The 20475-nt window shown below is 38.5% G+C and overlaps 2 protein-coding genes across 3 annotated transcripts; both read right to left on the bottom strand.

The window, feature by feature from the left end:
• Positions 1 to 3814: 3814 nt before the first annotated feature.
• On the bottom strand, positions 3815 to 8764 carry LOC113762672 (DNA polymerase epsilon catalytic subunit A-like). 2 transcript variants are annotated; one of them, XM_027306221.1, is made up of 9 exons: positions 8609 to 8764; positions 7490 to 7585; positions 7107 to 7307; positions 6609 to 6663; positions 6386 to 6528; positions 5844 to 6312; positions 5356 to 5601; positions 4854 to 4925; positions 3815 to 4124 (listed from the first exon to the last, which is right to left on the bottom strand). In XM_027306221.1, exons 1-6 carry the CDS (start codon positions 8747 to 8749, stop codon positions 5914 to 5916), a joined length of 1035 nt encoding a protein of 344 aa, XP_027162022.1. In that variant the 5' UTR covers positions 8750 to 8764; the 3' UTR covers positions 3815 to 4124; positions 4854 to 4925; positions 5356 to 5601; positions 5844 to 5913. The 2 variants fall into 2 exon arrangements, with proteins under 2 accessions (XP_027162022.1, XP_027162023.1); XM_027306222.1 differs by lacking the exon at positions 4854 to 4925.
• Positions 8753 to 17545, bottom strand: LOC113759830. The gene is made up of 4 exons (XM_027302406.1): positions 17300 to 17545; positions 15802 to 17065; positions 13226 to 13698; positions 8753 to 8932 (listed from the first exon to the last, which is right to left on the bottom strand). Exons 1-4 carry the CDS (start codon positions 17543 to 17545, stop codon positions 8753 to 8755), a joined length of 2163 nt encoding a protein of 720 aa, XP_027158207.1.
• Between the last annotated feature and the right edge of the window lie 2930 nt (positions 17546 to 20475).

Below are 20475 nucleotides of genomic sequence, written 5' to 3'. Positions count from 1 at the left end.
AAGTGGACACTGTCTGTGAAAGTTAGAGAAATAGAATGAAAGTTTAAATCATTTGCTGTTGATGAATAGGTAAGATAAAGTGTGTTAAGTCTGGTTTTGCTTACTCTTCATTGACAACAATGAATTCTTGGATAAGTGATGGCTTGGCTCCACCAATCATTCTTTGAGGTAATGCTTGAATGACAATACACATGATGTCTGTTGAATGGTTAGTATTAATAAAAATGGAAATAGGAATAAACTAATGATTTATATAAAATAAATTTAAGGAGGGGCGTGTTGTGTACTGAGTCTTTGGTCATCTTTGCCTTGATATTGGTCCAGGTCCCAGAATGAAGTGAGTGGAAAATACGTTGGCAATGACATTGGTAAAGGACTTGCAGCTGGTTGTATGAAGGACCTTTTGTCAAAGGTTAGCTGAAGAGGTGTTGCACCCATTTGGTGGCGGGAATCTTGAATTTTGCTGATATATGCACCACCAGCGTAGTATGATGTCTGGAGCTTGAATATTTCGCCAATGAAAGCCAGGTCTTGTTGATAGATGATGCCCTGAACCGTATCATTCTGTGAAATATAAATTGTAGGTTACAGGAATATAGATAGATAATGGAACATAATGTTGTTGTATAATTTATAGGAAAGTTAAGTACTGGTTTATTGTATATGTTACAGATATATATGTACCTGATCATCTGCAAATAAGAGCCGTCGGTATGCCTTTGTTCTTGGAGTTGGGTCAAAGATTCTTGTCACCTCTATTACATAAAGTTTGGCAAACCATTGGCGCTGTTTCTCCTGGAAGTCTTTTATTAAAATGCATCTGCTATCCATGACTACAAGGAAGAGCGTGGCAGTAACAATATTATTGAGAAAAGAAAATGCTACTGTGAATGAAATGGGATCTAAAATGTTAATATAGAACGCATAATTTAAGAGAGGAGAATCATATTTGTGTATTATAAGGACCAAGTGAATAAAGCTGAAGTTAGATGTTAATGATAGAAGCTAAAGAGAGACAGTACTTAGATAACACCAGCAATTGATAGGACTTCATCGTATACTATATTTCTTGTAGAAACTGTGTCAGTCTGCTCATCTAGAGAGGGCTTAACTAAAACTCTAACATCATTTGCTGTTTTAGCTCTAGATAAAGCAACATATAGCTGACCATGACCAAATACTGGTTCCTTTAAGTACATGCCGACGAAGTCGAGTGTTTGTCCTTGTGCTTTATTAATAGTCATGGCAAAACAAAGTCTAACTGGAAATTGTGTTCTCTTGAAGGGTACTATATAAATGTTAGTGTCAGAACACTATAATGAGATTTTTGGGATAAAGGCTTGTTTTCCAGTATGATTTCCGACAGCAATGAGTGCATGGATAACATTGGGAGCAAAACCAAGACAAATTAGTCGTGTTTCGTTACATAAACCTTCTTTTGGGTTCAAGTTTCTAATTAATATAATAGGACTATTGACTTTTAGAATGAGTTCATGTGGTGGCAGGCTTGGAGGTTCTAATGAATGTAAAAAGTCCTCATGTTCTGCTTGTTTGGATTGGCCTATAGTTTCATCATAACTTACATATCTATGTTCTGTACCAGGAAACTTTGTGATCAGGAGGTTGTTTATCTCGTGCACAAATTCATTTTTAGTATTTAGTATAGCTCTGTTAAGTGTATGCAATGAGTGTGTACCAAATGCTGTGAGGTTAGGAAAGACACTGGTGATCAGAGCAGAAAGTGAAGATTGATCATGTTACGCCTCCACTTCTCCCTAAGACGAACTAAAGGGTATCCGCGGGACGCCTGCACAACTCTCACCAGGACTCAAGCAATCACCATTCAAGCTTATAGCGGTGCTAGAAGTCAACAACCAGAAAAGATAAAGACAAACAGTGCGGAAGCGTTCAAACTTAACGAAATATAACAATCATCCAATCCTTACATCGGGTTTCCATAATACAGCCCAAAATATACAATATCCCAAAAGTCTAGACAAAAGAGTTGGAATCCTGTTACAAGAGTACACAAAAGAGAAATTCCTCCAAATCTCACTCCAAGCCCAAATCCTGTTAAGAAAAACAAATCTACAGGGTGAGCAAAACGCTCGTGAGGCCAAGAACACACATGCAAGCACATTGTTCAAGTAACAATCCCAATTTAACAAGTAAAACAACAATATTGCAATAAATAACAATCCGAGCGGAAAAGTAAATAGAAACAATTCAAGGATATCGGAGCTCTCAGGAGCTAATTTCCACTTGCTTTGCCAATGTTATTCGTATACCTTTCCGCGATGACACTCCGTCAACCGGGTCGGTATTTTCATTCCGTAGATCATCACTTACTTCCCTCCGTCCATCGTGCACCTCCCGGCCCACAAGACAATTATAAGGCGATACTCCACGAGTATGCCAAGCAAGACCTCTCATTAGGTCGAGTTTATTTATCTCATGGCTCGCCAAAATTTCCGACCAAGCCCATGCCGGCTCGAATCCAGGGTCGGCCTATGAGTGTGGGCGTCCCCCATTTACATTTGAGAATCGAGGAGATTCACTCCAACGACGTATGCAGCCATAGCATACCATTTCATTTCATTCAATCATTCAATCATCTCATTTCATTCAATTAAGTCATTCATAATTCGTTCAGTACATTCAAATCATGAGTCATTTATTTCAAACTAGGAGGCATAAAACGCGCGTTGCGCGTTGGGATAAATATAAAACATGCCCTCTTAAATATATGGAGTCATAGAACAAAAATATTTGTCGGTTAATAATTTTATGTACGCAGTTAAACATAAATATACATGAATAAATAAAAGGTACAATCGCTTCATGAAAATAGTACGAATATTTATTTAGATTTATATAAAGGTACTGCTGAGATTTAAAGCCAATATTTTTTTAGCTAGAAATTGAATTCTTGTCTTATCTTTATTCTATTGCTCGTTTAGCATGAGAATAAAGTTCAGCATTTTTTCATGAAGTGTAGAAGCATAGAACGTGATGATTTGCATATATCATACGTCATAAGTCGTACGTTATAAGAGAAAAAAAGTACTGTTGAAAAAAGGGGAAGTAGAGGATTGCTAAAGAAGCTGTTAAGGAGAGGGAGAAATGGCATTTGCAAGAAAACAGTTTCATAAGCTGAACTAATGCTAAAACTGAAGTACGGAATCCAGTAACAGTGAAAATCGATTTAATATTTTTTTGGTTAGAATACTATAGTGTGATTTTTGCCTTGCATATCTGTGTGTGAGAGATGATGGGTGTCTCTTTGTTACTTCTATTATATATAAATTCAAAAGAATACATTTCAATTGAATTAGAATTAAATTTTTTTATTACACCAAGAATACAGCAATTTTGGGAGGAGGAATAATCTAGATCATCCATGTTCAACACATAGAACTTACAAGGATAAAGCATTCATCGAAAGGAATATTCAAATCTTAAGTTGGTCATAGGAGAGAGAGAGAGAGAGAGAGAGAGAGAGAGAGAGAGAGAGAGTATGCTCTCTATAAGAGGTTTTAAGATTTTTGCAGAACTCAGAGCCAACGGCCTGCTTGTGCAGGTGACTTGGCAGGCAGAAACTTGGTCTTGAATTCAATTAAATGTTATAATCAACGTCATAACATAATCCAAAATATCATCTTCGGACGTAATTCCAGAATTGAAGGCGGTAGCAGATTACAAAATTGGAAATGTAGATGAGAGCAAAATATGAACATGCCAAAATCAACTTCAATTCAATTTCTGCATAGCACAATTTGGCAATTTCATGGAACCCAACTTCCCGATAACATTCAACAATTCGCTCAATAGCCGACAATGATATATGAAAAAAATGTGTATTCATGTACAGCTTAAAAAAAGTAAGTGGAAACAATATATGAACCAAAAATAGATTGTGAAAAAATAGAATCTACACTCGTACAAACTACATATTTTGGTAATTATGAACTAAGCATTAATCTATGATATTTTTAACATATTACTGGATTCCATTATGACATGACTATGAAAACTACCATCCATAAACCATTCCCAATTTGAAGAAAAGTCAGCTCATTTAAGCACCTTGTTCAAATCCACAAGAAAATTTTTGCGCCATCAACCTGCAAATTACATACAAACAATCTCAAATTTGGATGGAATCAACCATAATTAAAGCAAACTAAGGACTACATGTCATCATGCACCAAACTTAACAAAAAAATAATAACTACTATCACCTTTTCGGGCAAAAACATTATGCATTATTATCATTTTCATATCCAAAAATCTACCGTTACCAAACATACACCTCATTATAATATAATTCCTTTCCCCTTTAACCAACCCCTATAGCATTATGTAACTCACTATTTACATTATCATCAAGTAAATAAAAATAGCTCATTAATTGAAGTCAGCTCACTTAAGGAACAAACACTTGCATTACACTACTCTATCCCTCTCAAACTTGGCATCAGACCCCATCAATTTGCATAAACCATTATTCTAAGCAATTATTTCATGGTACCGGATATAGGCCATCAATGTACACAACTAACAAAACGAAAAACTTGCATTTTTCATGTAAAAATGTGAATGTGGCATTTTTCTCAAGGGCTGAATTTTATCATACTCAACCTCACCATTTACCAGAACACTCATTATTCTTGCCTAAAATGTAATAGAAACACCTTTGGCGGTAGGGTAGGCAGATTATATAGTGTATTGCTGGCACAATAAAGTTCTGGTAACTTAACAACATTGTAAACCTGCTAATAAGTATTCATTAGCCAAAATGAGTCTCACTTTGAAAAATATTCCAGAATATTTTTTTTTTTACATGCATGTACCTTGGCTCTGCATTTTCTAGAAACTATTGCAATGGCAAAATGATAAGAAATGTCTTGCAAAGCTCATCTCATCTGATTCAAATAGGAAAAAGCAACAAATTCATTAAGATTAAATCTAATCTTTGGAAAATAAAAATTTTTCATAATGAAAAATGATGGAGAAGAAACCTCATTGGAAATGAAACTAAGTAAGGTCAGGTCTTCAACGATGGATGGAAGTGTACAGTTCATGTATGCTCAAGATCAGGAAGAATTAACGCCAAAGTTCCAGTATCAGGTATTTAAGGTGATATTTCAGCACAATGAATCCAAAAGAGATTGGTGATATCTTAAGGTGAAGTAAATTTCTAATCTTCGTAAGTAATATGGATTGGATTTTAACAACCTTGTGGATTATTCAACACTTCTACCAAAATATGGTTTAACGTAAATCTACCAAACTTGTTAGCATGGATTACACTTATGGACCACAAAACACAAGCCAGCTAGACAATAACATTACCTCCTTCACTATTCACAAACTCAACAAGGGCTTCTGCAGGTCGTGCACCTTCATACCTGAGAATAAAAATAGATTCATGAGGAATACAATTGTATGAACTCAAGGCATGTAAGTTATATTTACATAGAGTCAACGTTCACATAAACTAACTTTTTGGGCTCCAAAGAACCTTTTGGAAACCATTGGATATAGGGTAACCACAAACACTATATTTGCTGCAACGCTCTTATGCTCATTGCAGTTCACCTACAACAAATATAATTTGATAATAAGTTCAAAAATTAAACTTATTTTGCTATAATTCACAGCTAAATCGTTCATTAATCTTTTAAGTATTGACATTAAATCAGATGCAAAATAGAAGATTCACAATAAAGTAACATAAGCAAACAGTCCTATTTTATCTTCATCAATAAAATCACAGTTTGCCTTTAACAGTATTGCTTCAAGATTATATAACCTATATTCCAATCAAAGAAGAATGTTACCTCTGGCGCTTCCTTTTCTCCCGTCTCTCCCTCCATTTTCTTTTCTTTAATTCTAGCCATCCTCTATAATCTACCTTCCTGTCAATACTTTCCTTAGAAATAGCAGCTTCTTGTGGAGATGTCCATAGTTTTGGAGTGCCTCCATCACAAATACTTTGTTGTGGGGGACAATCCAATTCAGTGTTTTAGATAATTGCTGCACTTCATTGGCATCAAAACAATGAACAACAGGTCTAGGTCCAACTCGAAAAGTCCTACTAATTTTCCCAAAATCCTCCAGATCTGCAGCATTTTGTTCATCAACTCCATGTTTGTTACTGATAACATCACTACTTCCTTTTAAACCATTATTTTTACTCAGGGAACCAAAGATATCAACCAATTTCCTCTGGCGATATTTGTCGTCCTTCTCACGAACCTTCTTATGGAGCCAGTCGGGATGAATTACCCTTGGGACAGGATTGACCACCTTAAACATTTTCAAATTGACTTTAGACATTTGATAAAAGAAAGAAGATTCAATTACCAATTCGATCCAGTACCTTCTGCATTGCAGCCGGAATGGTAATTGTTTTCTGGATAGCTGAACTCAAACACTGCTTGTAATAGGACCAATGAGTAATGGAACGTATGCCACCATCTGATGAAATCTTGCACCACTTCCTTACATAAAACTTCATAATCTCTGAAATGAGAAAGCGTAAAAGCAGTCATCAATTTGATCAATAAAAGTTCATCATATTAACCAAGTGAGGAAAGTTTTACCAGGTTCAGTTTCAAATATGGCAACTGGCACAACACGCTCACTTACAGGGGTTCCCTGCTCAAGACAGTCCATAGCTTTTAGATGATCTCATTCAAAGGCAATTTAAAAACAATAGAAGAATGAAAGAAGGATAGGAACAAACAGCAAAAAGTCAACATTCACAAAAGGGAGACACTAAGAGATCTCATATCAGCAGCCTGTGTGGTAAGTTTAGGGTCTACAAAATTTGAGCACTTTCTTATCATTGATTTCTATGCATAATGAACACAAGCTGAAGGACCAGTATTTAGGGCCTAGTAGACCGTAAATCCACAAGTGTGAATTAGAAAACTGGATTGTCATGATACTTTCTGTACATTGTATCTAGGATGGAGAATATTTCAATGCATATAGAAAGCAATAATCTAGTATTCAGAGTTATCCATAATTTGAATCAAGCAGACAAGGCAAAAGTCAAAAGCCAGAATCTCCATTTGCCTAGCTAAAGATATGGATACCTTTGGTTCGCATGCAACAATATATTGACAACGTAATCCTTTGTCTTTAACCATTGTATCCCCCAAAAAATCAGCTAGTCGCTTTGCTGTGGTAACAGCGCAAGACTTTTGTTCACCGTAGTCTGCTAAGGACTTGCTCATTGTGCTTGATTCTGATATGTAATCAACCAGTTCACTGTCTGCAATGTCTTTTCCTTGATTCTGGGGAATTAGAAAAGTTTATACAGTATCACAATCTGAATCTTTAGCTAATGCAGTACAGCAAATTATGTTAGCTTAAGAATTCCAAAAGATTTCTATCTACAAAAGAGTTAATGACTATGGGATCCATGGCAACTTTCAAGCTTTTTCTTCCAAATGATATCAGAATCTGTTCAACTTACATCGAGAAGATCAAGCCATCGATTTGCAACAGAAGCAACAGCTGAATAGCACTCCTCTAAGGTGCACCCATGCAGAAATTTATCAAAAAGTTCAGCCTGCAATTATAAGGTTTTTAAGTACGCCAAACTTATAACATGAGGTTCTGAATGAGCATTCATTCAAAATCAAGATGAATACATAAGGATAGAAATAGGCCCTAGCTTACAAATTAATTTATTTTTCAACCAATTAATTGCCCCTCTACTCGCAATTAAGTTTCTGCAAGATTCAGAAAGTAGGAAAGATCTTATTACACGGAATTTTGAGATGGTTTTCTCTTGTTACATATTATCGTATTAAGAGAGTAACAGTGAGAAGCGGAAGACTTGGAAAGCATGGGTACCCCATAGAGCATCTTCTTTCACAAGTGAAAGATAGGCAATCATAGGAAACATTCTCATAATGCATATACTTGCATGACATGATAGTTTTATTGGAGAGAGACGTTTTGCTAGGAGCCTGATAAAGCAAAGGATTTTACACCCCATTTATAGATACATTTCTTCTGTATAAGTTCAACTTCTGGAATTTGAACCGACCAACCAAACATGGCCATCATTTATTGCTTAAAATGGGTACAAAAATAACCATAGTTAACTCAGAACATGGACAACAAACATTGCAAAACGTTTACTTTTGTGTATTCCTTGGAACAGAAATTAGCAACTTCTGCATGTCAAGCAAATAACTACAAAAAGTACATTGTTCATACTTTTTGTCTACTATTCCATGGTGCAGCATTGCATATTAGCAGAGTCCTTAAATCTACTCTTAAAAATTGTAACAAAAGATTAAAAGATAAAATAGGAAAAGATAGGGAAAAAGAATCGCAATGGTGAAATAGATTTAGTAACCAACTACTAACACAATTAGATATTGAAACCTAAAGGTAATAAATGTAAGTTCATAAATGTTTTCAAATTGATCTTAGTTTAATTAAATTGGTAATGCAAATGATGCTAAGCATGTTTCTATCCATCATGCATCAGTAACAGAATTAGTACATCAAACAACTCTTGTTAGTTGATCTCCTACTTTAATTAAATGATGTAGGCAATTTAACTGTTTGAGGAAATTACCTGGAAAACTTTGATCAGCTTTAGCTCTCCACGCCGTTTAATCTCAAAACCTTTCAGCTCTGCCAGGGTCCCATCATCATTAAAAACTGCATAACGCTTCTTTATCAAGATTCCTTCTTCCTTGGAAGCAGGAAGAAGCATAGCCTAGATGCCGGGGGGGGGAATAAATGAGGAAATTACCTGGAAAACTTTGATGAGCTTTAGCTCTCCACGCCGTTTAATCTCAAAACCTTTCAGCTCTGCCAGGGTCCCATCATCATTAAAAACTGCATAACGCTTCTTTATCAAGATTCCTTCTTCCTTGGAAGCAGGAAGAATCATAGCCTAGATGCCGGGGGGGGAATAAAATAAAAAAGAATTCAGACTACATAAAAAGGTAGATACTAATCAAGCGCAGGGAGGTGGAAAGGAAATCACAGGGAGGTGGGAGAAGGGGGACTCGTGATGTTGGGTAGAAGGAGCTCTTAGAGGAGAGGGAGACGGTGTGGTGGAGAAAATCAGAGGAGAAAATAAAATAAAAAGGTCAAGATCGAGAGAGAGAGAGAGAGAGAGAGAGAGAGACAGAGGAAGAAGAATGATCGGAGAGAAAGGTTGAGGAGAGAGACGAGGAGAAGAAAGGGAAGGGAAGAGAGACGGCGTTTTGGTCTGACCTAGGGTTAGAGTTCGAAGAGTTGTGCGCGAGGAACACATCGGCGAACAACACAAAACGACGCCGTCAGGAACCACGCACAGCGCACGTGAGAGGACGACGAAAACCTCCAGGTCATCACAACCCTTCGGCTCTTTATCTACTTATGTTGATAAGAACGAGTGCGGTAAGGTACACACTCGCCTCTATTTTCAAAATCTCCAAACAATCATAACAATTAAATTTGTATCAAGTATTCATACGCTTGACACTCACCAATATAAGTAATGAGGAAGAAATGTCCCTCGGAGCTTTAGGCATTCACTGTGAGATCCTCTTGAAGGTCCTCGTGTGCGCCTGAGCAAATAATAATAGACTATCATTTACAAACCCCTACTATTAAAGAAGATCGTACCAAAGTACAATCTTAGAAAGTCTCGTGAAACGAGCCTAAATTATCCTAAATCGAGGCTCTCAAGTGGGGTTTCAAAGTACAAGAGAAATTTAGTTTTTATCTTGGAAATCAAGTATAAAATGTTCAAGTAATATCGAAGGAATAAGGAGTACTTGAAAAACTCCATTTCCTTGGAATTCGGAAAATTTCAGTTTTGATACGAGACATTAGAAAAATCGTATCTCACGCTTTACAAGTCAAAAATTGGAAAACTTGGTACCGTTGGAAACTTATTCCAAGGTACTAAAAGTTCCTAAAATACAGTTTTCTAAGATTCCAAATAGAGAACATTCAAAAATAAGCTCAAAGTCGCTATTTTGGTTCATAAGGCAGATTTAAGTTGGTTTTTGGCCAAATTGAAAATTCGGCAAAATTCACTTGATTGGAACTAGCCTTTGAAATTTGGAACTCTATTAGAGTTGCAATCCAAGTTTACAACAAAACAAGCGGAACGAGAAACGGAGTTTTGAGCACTAAGATATAGCAACTCAAAGTTACCAAAATTCCCTTGTGAAACAAGGGTTTTTCAAACTCGAGTCATGAACTTTGGTAATTTAGTCGAGCAGCGAAATGGACTTGGATTGGTACCAAATTCGACAATATAATACTCCTATATAAAGGGTATCCCTCTATCAAATTTCACGGAAAAATACCTTCAGGAAGGTATTCAACCAAACAACCAAAGTTTCAAAAAATCCTAAGGCAAAACTGCCTTGAGTTTCTTGTTTTTCCATTTCCAAACATTTGGCCAAGGAAAATCCTGGTTCATTTGTGTAGGAAAATCCAAAAGAACATTCATGGCACATTTGGTAAGTGTTTTAACTCCAAGAAATTCAATTGGCAAGTCCACACTAAGTCTAGCATCAATTCTGCCCAAAATTTAGGGTTTTCAAGAACAGGGCAGGTTCCGTATTTTGATCACAAATCACTCAATTTAACTCAGAATTGAGCATAGTTGGTGGCGTTAGAAAATAAATTTATAAAACTATAATTTCACAGAAGAAATTGTTCTGAGATTCAGCATACAACTAGTTCAAATTCGAGCCTCAAGTTGTAGCTTCTGAACTTCGTTCCAGAAAAACAGAGAAACAGGACAGTCATCTTTAAATGGTTGGTACGGAATATTCGGGTGGAATTAGGGGGTACATTTTATATCGTTGGAAAGTTGGGAATGTCTAGTTTCAAATGCCACTGACGGCACTTGATTTTGACATCGGAGCACAGAGTTATGGATGAAACAAGAAGGCTATCTGAGCATTACGGGAAAATTTTCCAGGTTTGCTAGCTTTGCGAGATTAATCCATTTGACTAACCAAACCTAAATATTTTCGATGAAACTTTATACACCATCTAGACAACAATAAACATCATATACAAGCCATTAAAACCTCAAAATTCCGCAAAAAAGAGCACGATCATAACAGGGACAGAATTGAAAATTTCACATCCATGCACTCCTTGAAGTTTATACTAGCTATGCACCATTAATCTACCAATTTGAGCACTAAACCAACATTAAATCCATCATCAAGCATCTTATCAGCCATCAACCCAAGAGTGGGAGTTCATAGAGCCCACATTCAAAATTTTCCAACAACAACAAGCCACCCACATGAATATCTAAGCTCATAAGTGTAAATCAACTTCCATAGGCCAAGAATTTGAGGGTTGATCGTCACTTACTTGTGTTGGTGAACAAGACAGAATTTTCGGCCTTCCTTGCTGCAAAATGAACCGTGAAAAGCTCCCCCTTTTTTGCTAGATACAATCCCCAAGTGTTCAACTAGGTGTAGTTCAATTTTGGTTTGATTTGGTGCAAGAATTTGGAGTAGAAAGTGATGGAGCAAGGCTGGTCCTTTTCTTTCCCTTGGCCAGCTGTTCTTGGAGTGAGGAGAGGGAGTGTTTGTTCAAATAAAGCTTTCTTAAGAACCCTTAATGTGTGGCCCAAGTTGGTGCAAAAGTCAACTCTTCAATAGTGCTCGTACGCGCGCGTTTTGTGCTCGATTCCTCTCGCGTTCATTTCACTAGTGCACTAAACCTTTAATGCACTCATAATCATATTAATATTATTTATTCTTAATTATTCCAAAATAAGGGTCTAAAGTCCCTCAATCAAATCGCGCGTGTGAAAACGCGTATTTCCAATTTAAGCGCGATAAAGTGCAATCTCCAAGAAATTCTTATAACGATGGTACTAATAACTATCACTTGAGTATTTAAATATAAAAATACCTATTTTAAATCCATCCTGCAAATCTCTAATTTTCCAAGTTTATTGTATTCTCGAATCGATTATTGACTCCAAACGCGTATTCACTATTTTCAATTAACGAGTTTCCAAAAATTAAATTTTGAAACAAGTCACTTTAAAAAAATATAACCAAACTATAAATCCATGTATTTAAATCTAAAGAGGCTAGAAAATAATATTCGGAATAAATGGGCAATTAAATATTTAAATAAACTCGAAATGGAGTTTAAATTAATAAATTTTTTGTGAGTCCTCACATCCTCTCCCCCTTAAGAAAATTTCGTCCTCGAAATTTACCTTAATTGGTGAACAGGTTTGGATACTTTTCTCGAATTGCTTCCTCGACTTCCCAAGTCGCTTCCTCTAGACCGTGGTTCCTACAAAGAACTTTCACCAACGGTATCTGTTTATTTCTCAATTTTTTCACCTTCCTATCCAGAAGTTTCACCGGTTTCTCCTCATAGGTCAAAGTTTCATCAATTTCAATACTTTTCGGTTGCAAAATGTGAGAGGGAGAGGGGTCTGGATGATACTTCTTAAGCATAGACACATGGAACACATTATGAATTCGAGATAGACTCGTTGGCAAATCCAACTTGTATGCCACATTCCCCACGCGCTGGGTAATCTTATAAGACCCTACAAACCTCGGTTGTAGTTTCTTTCCATTTCCAGACTTCAAACTTGTTTTCAAAGGCGTAATCTTAAGAAAAACTAGATCTCCAATCGCAAATTCCAAATCCTTCCTCCGATTATCCGCATAGTTCTTTTGACGGCTCTGTGCGGTTTGAATTCTCTGGCGTACCAACTTTACCTTTTCATTAGCTTCCTCGATCCAAGACACTGTAGTTGGGTCTAAAATCTTTCGTTCACCTACTTCATCCCAACAAATCGGAGACCTACATTTCCGACCATAAAGCGCTTCATACGGAGCCATTTGTATAGAGGAGTGAAAACTATTATTATAGGCAAATTTCATGTATTTAACGAAACTATAAATCCATGTATTTAAATCTAAAGAGGCTAGAAAATAATATTCGGAATAAATGGGCAATTAAATATTTAAATAAACTCGAAATGGATTTTAAAATAATAAATTTTTGTGAGTCCTCACATCCTCTCCCCCTTAAGAAAATTTCGTCTTCGAAATTTACCTTGATTGGTGAACAGGTTTGGATACTTTTCTCGAATTGCTTCCTCGACTTCCCAAGTCACTTCCTCTAGACCGTGGTTCCTCCAAAGAACTTTCACCAACGATATCTGTTTATTTCTCAATTTTTTCACCTTCCTATCCAGAAGTTTCACCGGTTTCTCCTCATAGGTCAAAGTTTCATCAATTTCAATACTTTCTGGTTTCAAAATGTGAGAGGGAGAGGGGTCTGGATGATACTTCTTACGCATAGACACATGGAACACATTATGAATTCGAGATAGACTCATTGGCAAATCCAACTTGTATGCCACATTCCCCACGCGCTGGGTAATCTTATAAGACCCTACAAACCTCGGTTGTAGTTTCTTTCCATTTCCAGACTTCAAACTTGTTTTCAAAGGCGTAATCTTAAGAAAAACTAGATCTCCAATCGCAAATTCCAAATCCTTCCTCCGATTATCCGCATAGCTCTTTTCACGGCTCTGTGCGGTTTGAATTCTCTGGCGTACCAATTTTACCTTTTCATTAGCTTCCTCGATCCAAGACATTGTAGTTGGGTCTAAAATCTTTCGTTCACCTACTTTTATCCCAACAAATCGGAGACCTACATTTCCGACCATAAAGCGCTTCATACGGAGCCATTTGTATAGAGGAGTGAAAACTATTATTATAGGCAAATTTCACCAGAATAAAAAACTTACTCCAATTTTTCCCAAAATCCTCAACATATCCTCAAGAGTTTGGATTGTCCTCTCAGATTGTCCGTTGGTCTGAGGATGATAAGTGGTACTGAAATTCAATTTAGTTCCTAACACCTCTTGCATCTTTTGCCAGAACCTTGATACGAATCTCGGGTCTCTATCGGACACAATACTCACGGGGATTCCGTGTAACCTGATAATTTCATCTAGATATAGCTTAGCTGACTTCGCCAATGGGTACTTCATGTTAATCGGCAGAAAGTGAGCTGATTTGGTCAGTCTATCCACTATCACCCAAATAGCATCATGGCCTCTTTGTGTCCTCGGTAATCCTGATACAAAATTCATGGTGATATTTTCCCATTTTCACTCAGGTATGTCCAACGGTTGTAAAAGTCCCGATGGTTTCTGATGCTCGACTTTAACCTGTTGACAAACTAAGCAAGTCTGAACAAATTGGGCAATTTCTCTTTTCATATTCTCCCACCAATACAGACTCTTCAAGTCTTGGTACATTTTATTCCCTCCAAGATATACCGTAAACTTCGATCGGTGTGCCACTTCTAAAATCTCCTTCTTAAGTTCCTCATCTTTTGGCACCACTATCCGATTCCGAAACTTCAAAATACCATTTGATTCCAGGTTAAAATCCGACTTTTCTCATTTTTCAACCTTTTTCGACCATTTTTGCACTTCAGTGTCCTTTTCTTGAAATCCTTTGATATGCTCCAACAAAGTGAAATTCATTACAATATTCCCCAAAATGACCTTCCTCGATTCCAGTCGAGGGTTCCAATAACTAACTGTCTCCAACAAATGGAGTTCCTTAATCATCAATCCATCCATTTGCACTTGACGACTCAAAACATCGGCCACTACATTGGCCTTTCCTGGATTGTACTTTACAGTGCAATCATAATCTTCTAGAAATTCTATCCATCTACGTTGCCTCAAATTCAGTTCCTTTTGTGAAAATAAGTACTTAAGACTTTTGTGATCAGTGAAAACCTCAAATGTCACTCCATACAGGTAATGTCTCTATTTCTTTAAAGCAAATACCACCGCTGCCAATTCTAAGTCATGGGTCGGGTAATTCCCTTCATGCGGTTTCAATTTCCTAGAGACATATGCTATTACCCTGTCATTTTGCATTAAAACACATCCCAATCCTTCCTTAGAGGCATCTGTGTAAACCACAAAACTATCCGTTCTATTTGGTAGAGTTAATACCGGGGCTCTGGTTAAACGTCTTTTCAACTCCTGGAAACTCTTTTCGCACTTAGAACTCCAAATAAACTTTCCACTCTTCTTGGTCAGCTCGGCCATTGGTTCAGCAATTTTAGAAAAATCCTTGATAAACCTCCGGTAATACCCTGCTAATCCAATAAAACTCCGAACCTCAGTAGGGTTTTCCAGTCGTTTCCACTTCGAGACAGCTTCAATTTTAGCTGGATCCACTTTAATCCCATCCTTAGAAATTATGTGTCCCAAGAAAGTCACTTCTTTTAACCAAAACTCACACTTGCTAAATTTAGCATATAACTGGTGTTCCCTCAGGGTTTGTAAAATAATTCTCAAGTGTTTCTCATGATGTTTCACATTCTTAGAATACACTAAAATGTCATCAATGAAGACCACCACAAATTGATCCAGATAAGGTTTAAAAACCCTATGCATTAGATCCATGAAAGCTGCATGAGCATTAGTTAACCCAAATGGCATCACTGCAAATTCAAAGTGCCCGTACCTCGAGTTAAAAGCAGTCTTGGGTATGTCCTTCTCCAAAATTCTCAATTGGTAATAACCCTGTCTCAAATCCAACTTCGAAAATACTACCGCCCCTTGCAATTGGTCAAACAATTCATCAATGCGAGGCAACGGATACTTATTCTTAATTGTGACATCATTCAAGTCTCTATAGTCTATACATAGTCTTAAACTCCCATCCTTTTTCTTTACGAACAAAATCAGGGTTCCCCACGGAGAATCACTCTCTTTTATAAAACCCCTTTCCAACAAGTCCTGCAGTTGCAATTTCAACTCCTTCAATTCCGCTGGAGCCATTCGATATGGCGTTTTCGAGATAGGTGCCAATCCCGAAATTACATTAATCTTAAAAGCTATTTCCAGTTCGGGGGATAAAGACTCTAACTCTTCAGGAAAAATATCTGGAAAGTCTTCCACTACAGGCACGTCTTCCAAACTCACCTTATCACTAGGGGTGTTAATAAGAAAAGCCAAATACCCTTGAACTCCTTTGCTTAATAAATTTCTAGCCCGAATCTCGGAGATAAGTGCAGACGAAGCCAATTTAACCCTTACATCCAACTTCAGGGTTGTCTCCCCTGGAATGCACAATTCTACAATCTTTGTTCGGCAGTTCAACTGGGCATTATAACGAGCTAGCCAATCCATTCCTAAAATCACATCATATCCCTTAATGGCTAAACTTATCAGGTCGGCCAATAATTTTCGCTCCCCAACACAGACTCCACAGTCTCTATACACCAGGTTAGCAGTTAAATTTTGATCCCCAGTAGGTGTCTTAACCTCCAGATCATACGGTAATTTAATTGACTTCAAATCTATTCCACTCATAAAATTAGGGTTTACAAAAGAATGTGTTGCACCCGAATCAATTAAAACTCTAGCTAAACGATGAAAGATTGGAATTGTACCTTCAACCACTTCAGTCGCTTCAGGGATTTGTTGATAATCCAGTGCATACACCCTAGTCAGTACTTTCGATCGACTTCCTCCGGCACTGGTCTGCTTAGAGGTTGACTTTTTTGGTCTCTGAGGATTACCTCCTATTTTTGGTGATTTCGGACAGTTGGTGACTTGATGTCCAGCACTACCACAAAACAAATATTTTCCCAACTTCCTCCAGCAGTCATTTTCAGAGTGGTTGGATTTACCACAGTATCCACAAGTAACTTGAGGAGTCACAACCGAACCAGTGGAAGACGCTCCTCTAGCCTGAGCCGGTCCACTGCGACCTCCTCTGGATAAAGCTCCCCTAGAAGCTCCAATTGCCCTTATTCCTCCCATTCCTCTTCCCATTTTGGAAGGTTGTGCACTCTTACTAGCCTGCCCAGACGCAGAGCTAGAGAAATTCCTCTTTCTATTGTGAAAGTCCCTCACTTGCAGTCTTGCACACTCAACCCTTTGTGCCTTCTCTAAAGCCTCTGTAAAGGTAGAAATTTGGGCTGCGACCAAGCCCTCCTGAATTTCCACATTAAGTCCCTGTACAAACCGTCTAATCCTCTTCTGTTCATTGACTACTAGTTCAGGAGCGTACTTAGAAAATCTAGTGAACTTCCCTTCATACTCTGCCACACTAAGGGCTCCTTGTTTCAACTTAATAAATTCATCCTCTCTCTTTTCTTGAATCAAGGATGGAAGAAACTTTTCATTAAATTCTCTCGTGAAGTTCTCCCAGGTCCAAGGGGTTTGAGCTCTCTCCCATTTTTCTTTTATTAAATCCCACCAAGCACGAGCTACTCCCTCAAATTGGAAAGCAGCGAAATTCACTCTCCTATCCTCAGAATAGTCTAGAGCAACGAATATGTTGGTCATCCTCTCTAACCAATTCTCCGCTATTTCAGGATCGGGTTCACCAAGAAACTTAGGCGGGTTGAACTTTAAGAACCTCTCTAAGGCTCTATCCTCCCCTCTTTCCTGTCCCCCAGGTTGGTTAAATGGTCCAGGACCTGGTCTATCAGCTAAGCGTTCTAGGATATCAGTCATCCTATTAATGGCAGTAGCCACTTGGTTACCCTCAATGTTTTCCTATCCTTGAGTCGGTCCAATTGCAGATCCCTGGTAATCCCTTTGGGGTTGGGCCTGTCTAGTCCCTCGCCCACGACCTCGACCACGTCTTAGTCCTTCCATAACCCAGGCGTGCCTAATGCAAGAAACAAATCAATTATGCGATGCAAAGCAGAAAGCAGGAACCAATCAAGAAAACATTAAAATTAACAATAATTTACATTCATTAGTATATCAAATTCATGCAATTAGCAAGTCATGGGATAGTCACAAAAATATAGCACACAGGTGCCACCAGAGTACTTTTAGTCACAGAAGACTAAAGTAAAAGCAAGTGCCTCAAAAGCAGGCCACACAGTCATGCAAAATACAATGGCCTCAGCACTTAGCATCACCCCTGCTAATTCTAGCTGTACTAGTCAAAAGGGTCAAAAGAAAGGTCAATCAATCTATATCTAGTCCACAGTAGGACTACCGGATGGAACCTCCTCCGGATCCTCCTCCTGATCAGGGCTCGGAACTACCTCCATCGCCTCATCCACCAATCTAGAAGCATCAGTCAAGATGTCGGAAGCCCGACTACGGACCTCCTCTCCCAACCTAGTGAGTCGAGCCATAGTACTCTGGAGCTCCTCACGAACCACAGCAGATGTGGCTACCTCACCCTCCAGTACCTCCTCGAGCTCCACAATCCTCTCTCCATGAGCGCTAACCATCTGTCTAAGCTCGTCCACCTCTGCCTGTAAATCCCGGTTAAGATCCACTAACTGACGAAGCTCGTCGTCCAAAGCAAGCACGAGATGATTCGGGTAGGCAAAGGTCAACCTACACGAATATCGGGGATATCTGTCAGATGAGAAATAGCGTACTCGAGCTCCCCCACCTAGCGTTCGGTAGTAGATAGGCCTAGGAGGCACTACATGACCATTCGCATGGCCATTCCCGTTAGCTGCCGGAACTCCATTTCTGTTTTCCATCCCTGCAAAATAATAGCACTTTTCAGGTTAGAAATTTAATCACTACGTGGCTCTGATACCAACTGGCTTTGATACCAACTGGCTCTGATACCAACTGTGACGCCCCGACTTCTCCCTAAGGCGAACCAAAGGGTATCCGCGGGACGCCTGCCCAACTCTCGCCAGGATTCAAGCAATCACCATTCAAGCTTATAGTGGTGCTAGAAGTCAACAACCAGAAAAGATAAAGACAAATAGTGCGGAAGCGTTCAAGTTTAACGAAATATAACAATCATCCAATCCTTACATTGAGTTTTCATAATGCAGCCCAAAATATACAATATCCCAAAAGTCTAGACAAAAGAGTTGGAATCCTGTTACAAGAGTACAAAAAAGAGAAATTTCTCCGAATCTCACTCCAAGCCCAAATCCTGTTAAGGAAAATAAATCTATAGGATGAGCAAAACGCTCGTGAGGCCAAGAACACACATGCAAGCACATTGTTCAAGTAACAATCCCAATTTAACAAGTAAAACAACAATATTGCAATAAATAACAATCTGAGCGAAAAAGTAAACAGAAACAATTCAAGGATATCGGAGCTCTCAGGAGCTAATTTCCACTTGCTTTGCCAATGTTATTCGTATACCTTTCCGCGATGACACTCCATCAACCGGGTCGGTATTTTCATTCCGTAGATCACCACTTACTTCCCTCCGTCCACCGTGCACCTCCCGGGCCCGCAAGACAATTATAAGGCGATACTCCACGAGTATGCCAAGCAAGACCTCTCATTAGGTCGAGCTTATTTATCTTATGGCTCGCCAAGGTTCCCGACCAAGCCCATGCCGGCTCGAGTCCAGGGTCGGCCTATGAGTGTGGGCGTCCCCCATTTACATTTGAGAATCGAGGAGATTCACTCCAATGACGTATGCAGCCATAGCATACCATTTCATTTCATTCAATCATTCAATCATCTCATTTCATTCAATTAAGTCATTCATAATTCGTTTAGTACATTTGAATCATGAGTCATTTATTTCAAATAAGAACGAGTGCGGTAAGGTACACACTCGCCTCTATTTTCAAAATCTCCAAACAATCATAACAATTAAATTTGTATCAAGTATTCATACGCTTGACACTCACGAATATAAGTAATGAGGAAGAAATGTCCCTCGGAGCTTTAGGCATTCACTGTGGGATCCTCTTGAAGGTCCTCGTGTGTGCCTGAACAAATAATAATAGACTATCATTTACAAACCCCTACTATTAAAGAAGATCGTATCAAAGTACAATCTTAGAAAGTCTCGTGAAACGAGCCTAAATTATCCTAAATCGAGGCTCTCAAGTGGGGTTTCAAAGTATAAGAGAAATTTAGTTTTCATCTTGGAAATCAAATATAAAACGTTCAAGTAATATCAAAGGAATAAAGGCCCTGTTTGGAAGCTAGTTTTTTGGGCAAGTTTTTTACCTACAAGTTTTTTAACAACTTTTGCTACAGGAACCCAAAAAACTTCTCAAAATTTTTTACCCACACACTTCAAAATACACAAAACACACACAAATTCCTCCACCATCCCAACCCAATACACAAAACACACATAAAAAAAATTCCCTTCCCTTTGGCTTTCTTCTTCCTCTACCATCCCAACCCAGTCCACCACCTCCGTCGCCGACCACCACCACCACCTCCGGCGCCATTTTTTTTTATTTTTTTTTTTTGCCTTTCTCCCTCTCCGCCCATCCTCCTCCTTTACCCAATCTTGGACGGCCTTCCTTCTTTTTTTTTTGTGTGTCCCCCGCAAACCCTTCCCCTCCCAGCGACCAGATCTGGTCCCATTACCAGATCGCAAAAGTGGAGGGGAGGGGAGCTGCGATCTGTTCGCTCGAGGGCGACGGGGCTGCTGAGGGTGACGGGGATAGATGAGGGGAGGAGAAAAAGAAGGTGAC

Source organism: Coffea eugenioides, chromosome 2 (genome assembly GCF_003713205.1).
Source record: "Coffea eugenioides isolate CCC68of chromosome 2, Ceug_1.0, whole genome shotgun sequence".
Classification (NCBI taxonomy): Eukaryota; Viridiplantae; Streptophyta; class Magnoliopsida; order Gentianales; family Rubiaceae; genus Coffea; species Coffea eugenioides.
The sequence above is the reverse complement of the archived record's forward strand: the minus strand, read 5'-3'. Positions and strand labels throughout refer to the sequence as shown.

Excerpts from the sequence above, each read along its gene's own strand:
- LOC113762672 (XM_027306221.1), bottom strand. The coding sequence starts at position 8,749 with ATGCTTCTTCCTGCTTCCAAGGAAGAAGGAATCTTGATAAAGAAGCGT. Across the intron at positions 6,664-7,106 it reads TTGTTGCATGCGAACCAAAG|GGAACCCCTGTAAGTGAGCG; the intron begins GTATCCATATCT and ends TGTCTTGAGCAG. Across the intron at positions 6,313-6,385 it reads TTCCGGCTGCAATGCAGAAG|GTGGTCAATCCTGTCCCAAG; the intron begins GTACTGGATCGA and ends AAAATGTTTAAG.
- LOC113759830 (XM_027302406.1), bottom strand. The coding sequence starts at position 17,545 with ATGACTGATATCCTAGAACGCTTAGCTGATAGACCAGGTCCTGGACCA. Across the intron at positions 13,699-15,801 it reads GCAGGACTTGTTGGAAAGGG|GTCTCCGATTTGTTGGGATA; the intron begins GTTTTATAAAAG and ends TCGGAAATGTAG. Across the intron at positions 8,933-13,225 it reads TGAAACTTCTGGATAGGAAG|GCTATGATTCTTCCTGCTTC; the intron begins GTGAAAAAATTG and ends CCCGGCATCTAG.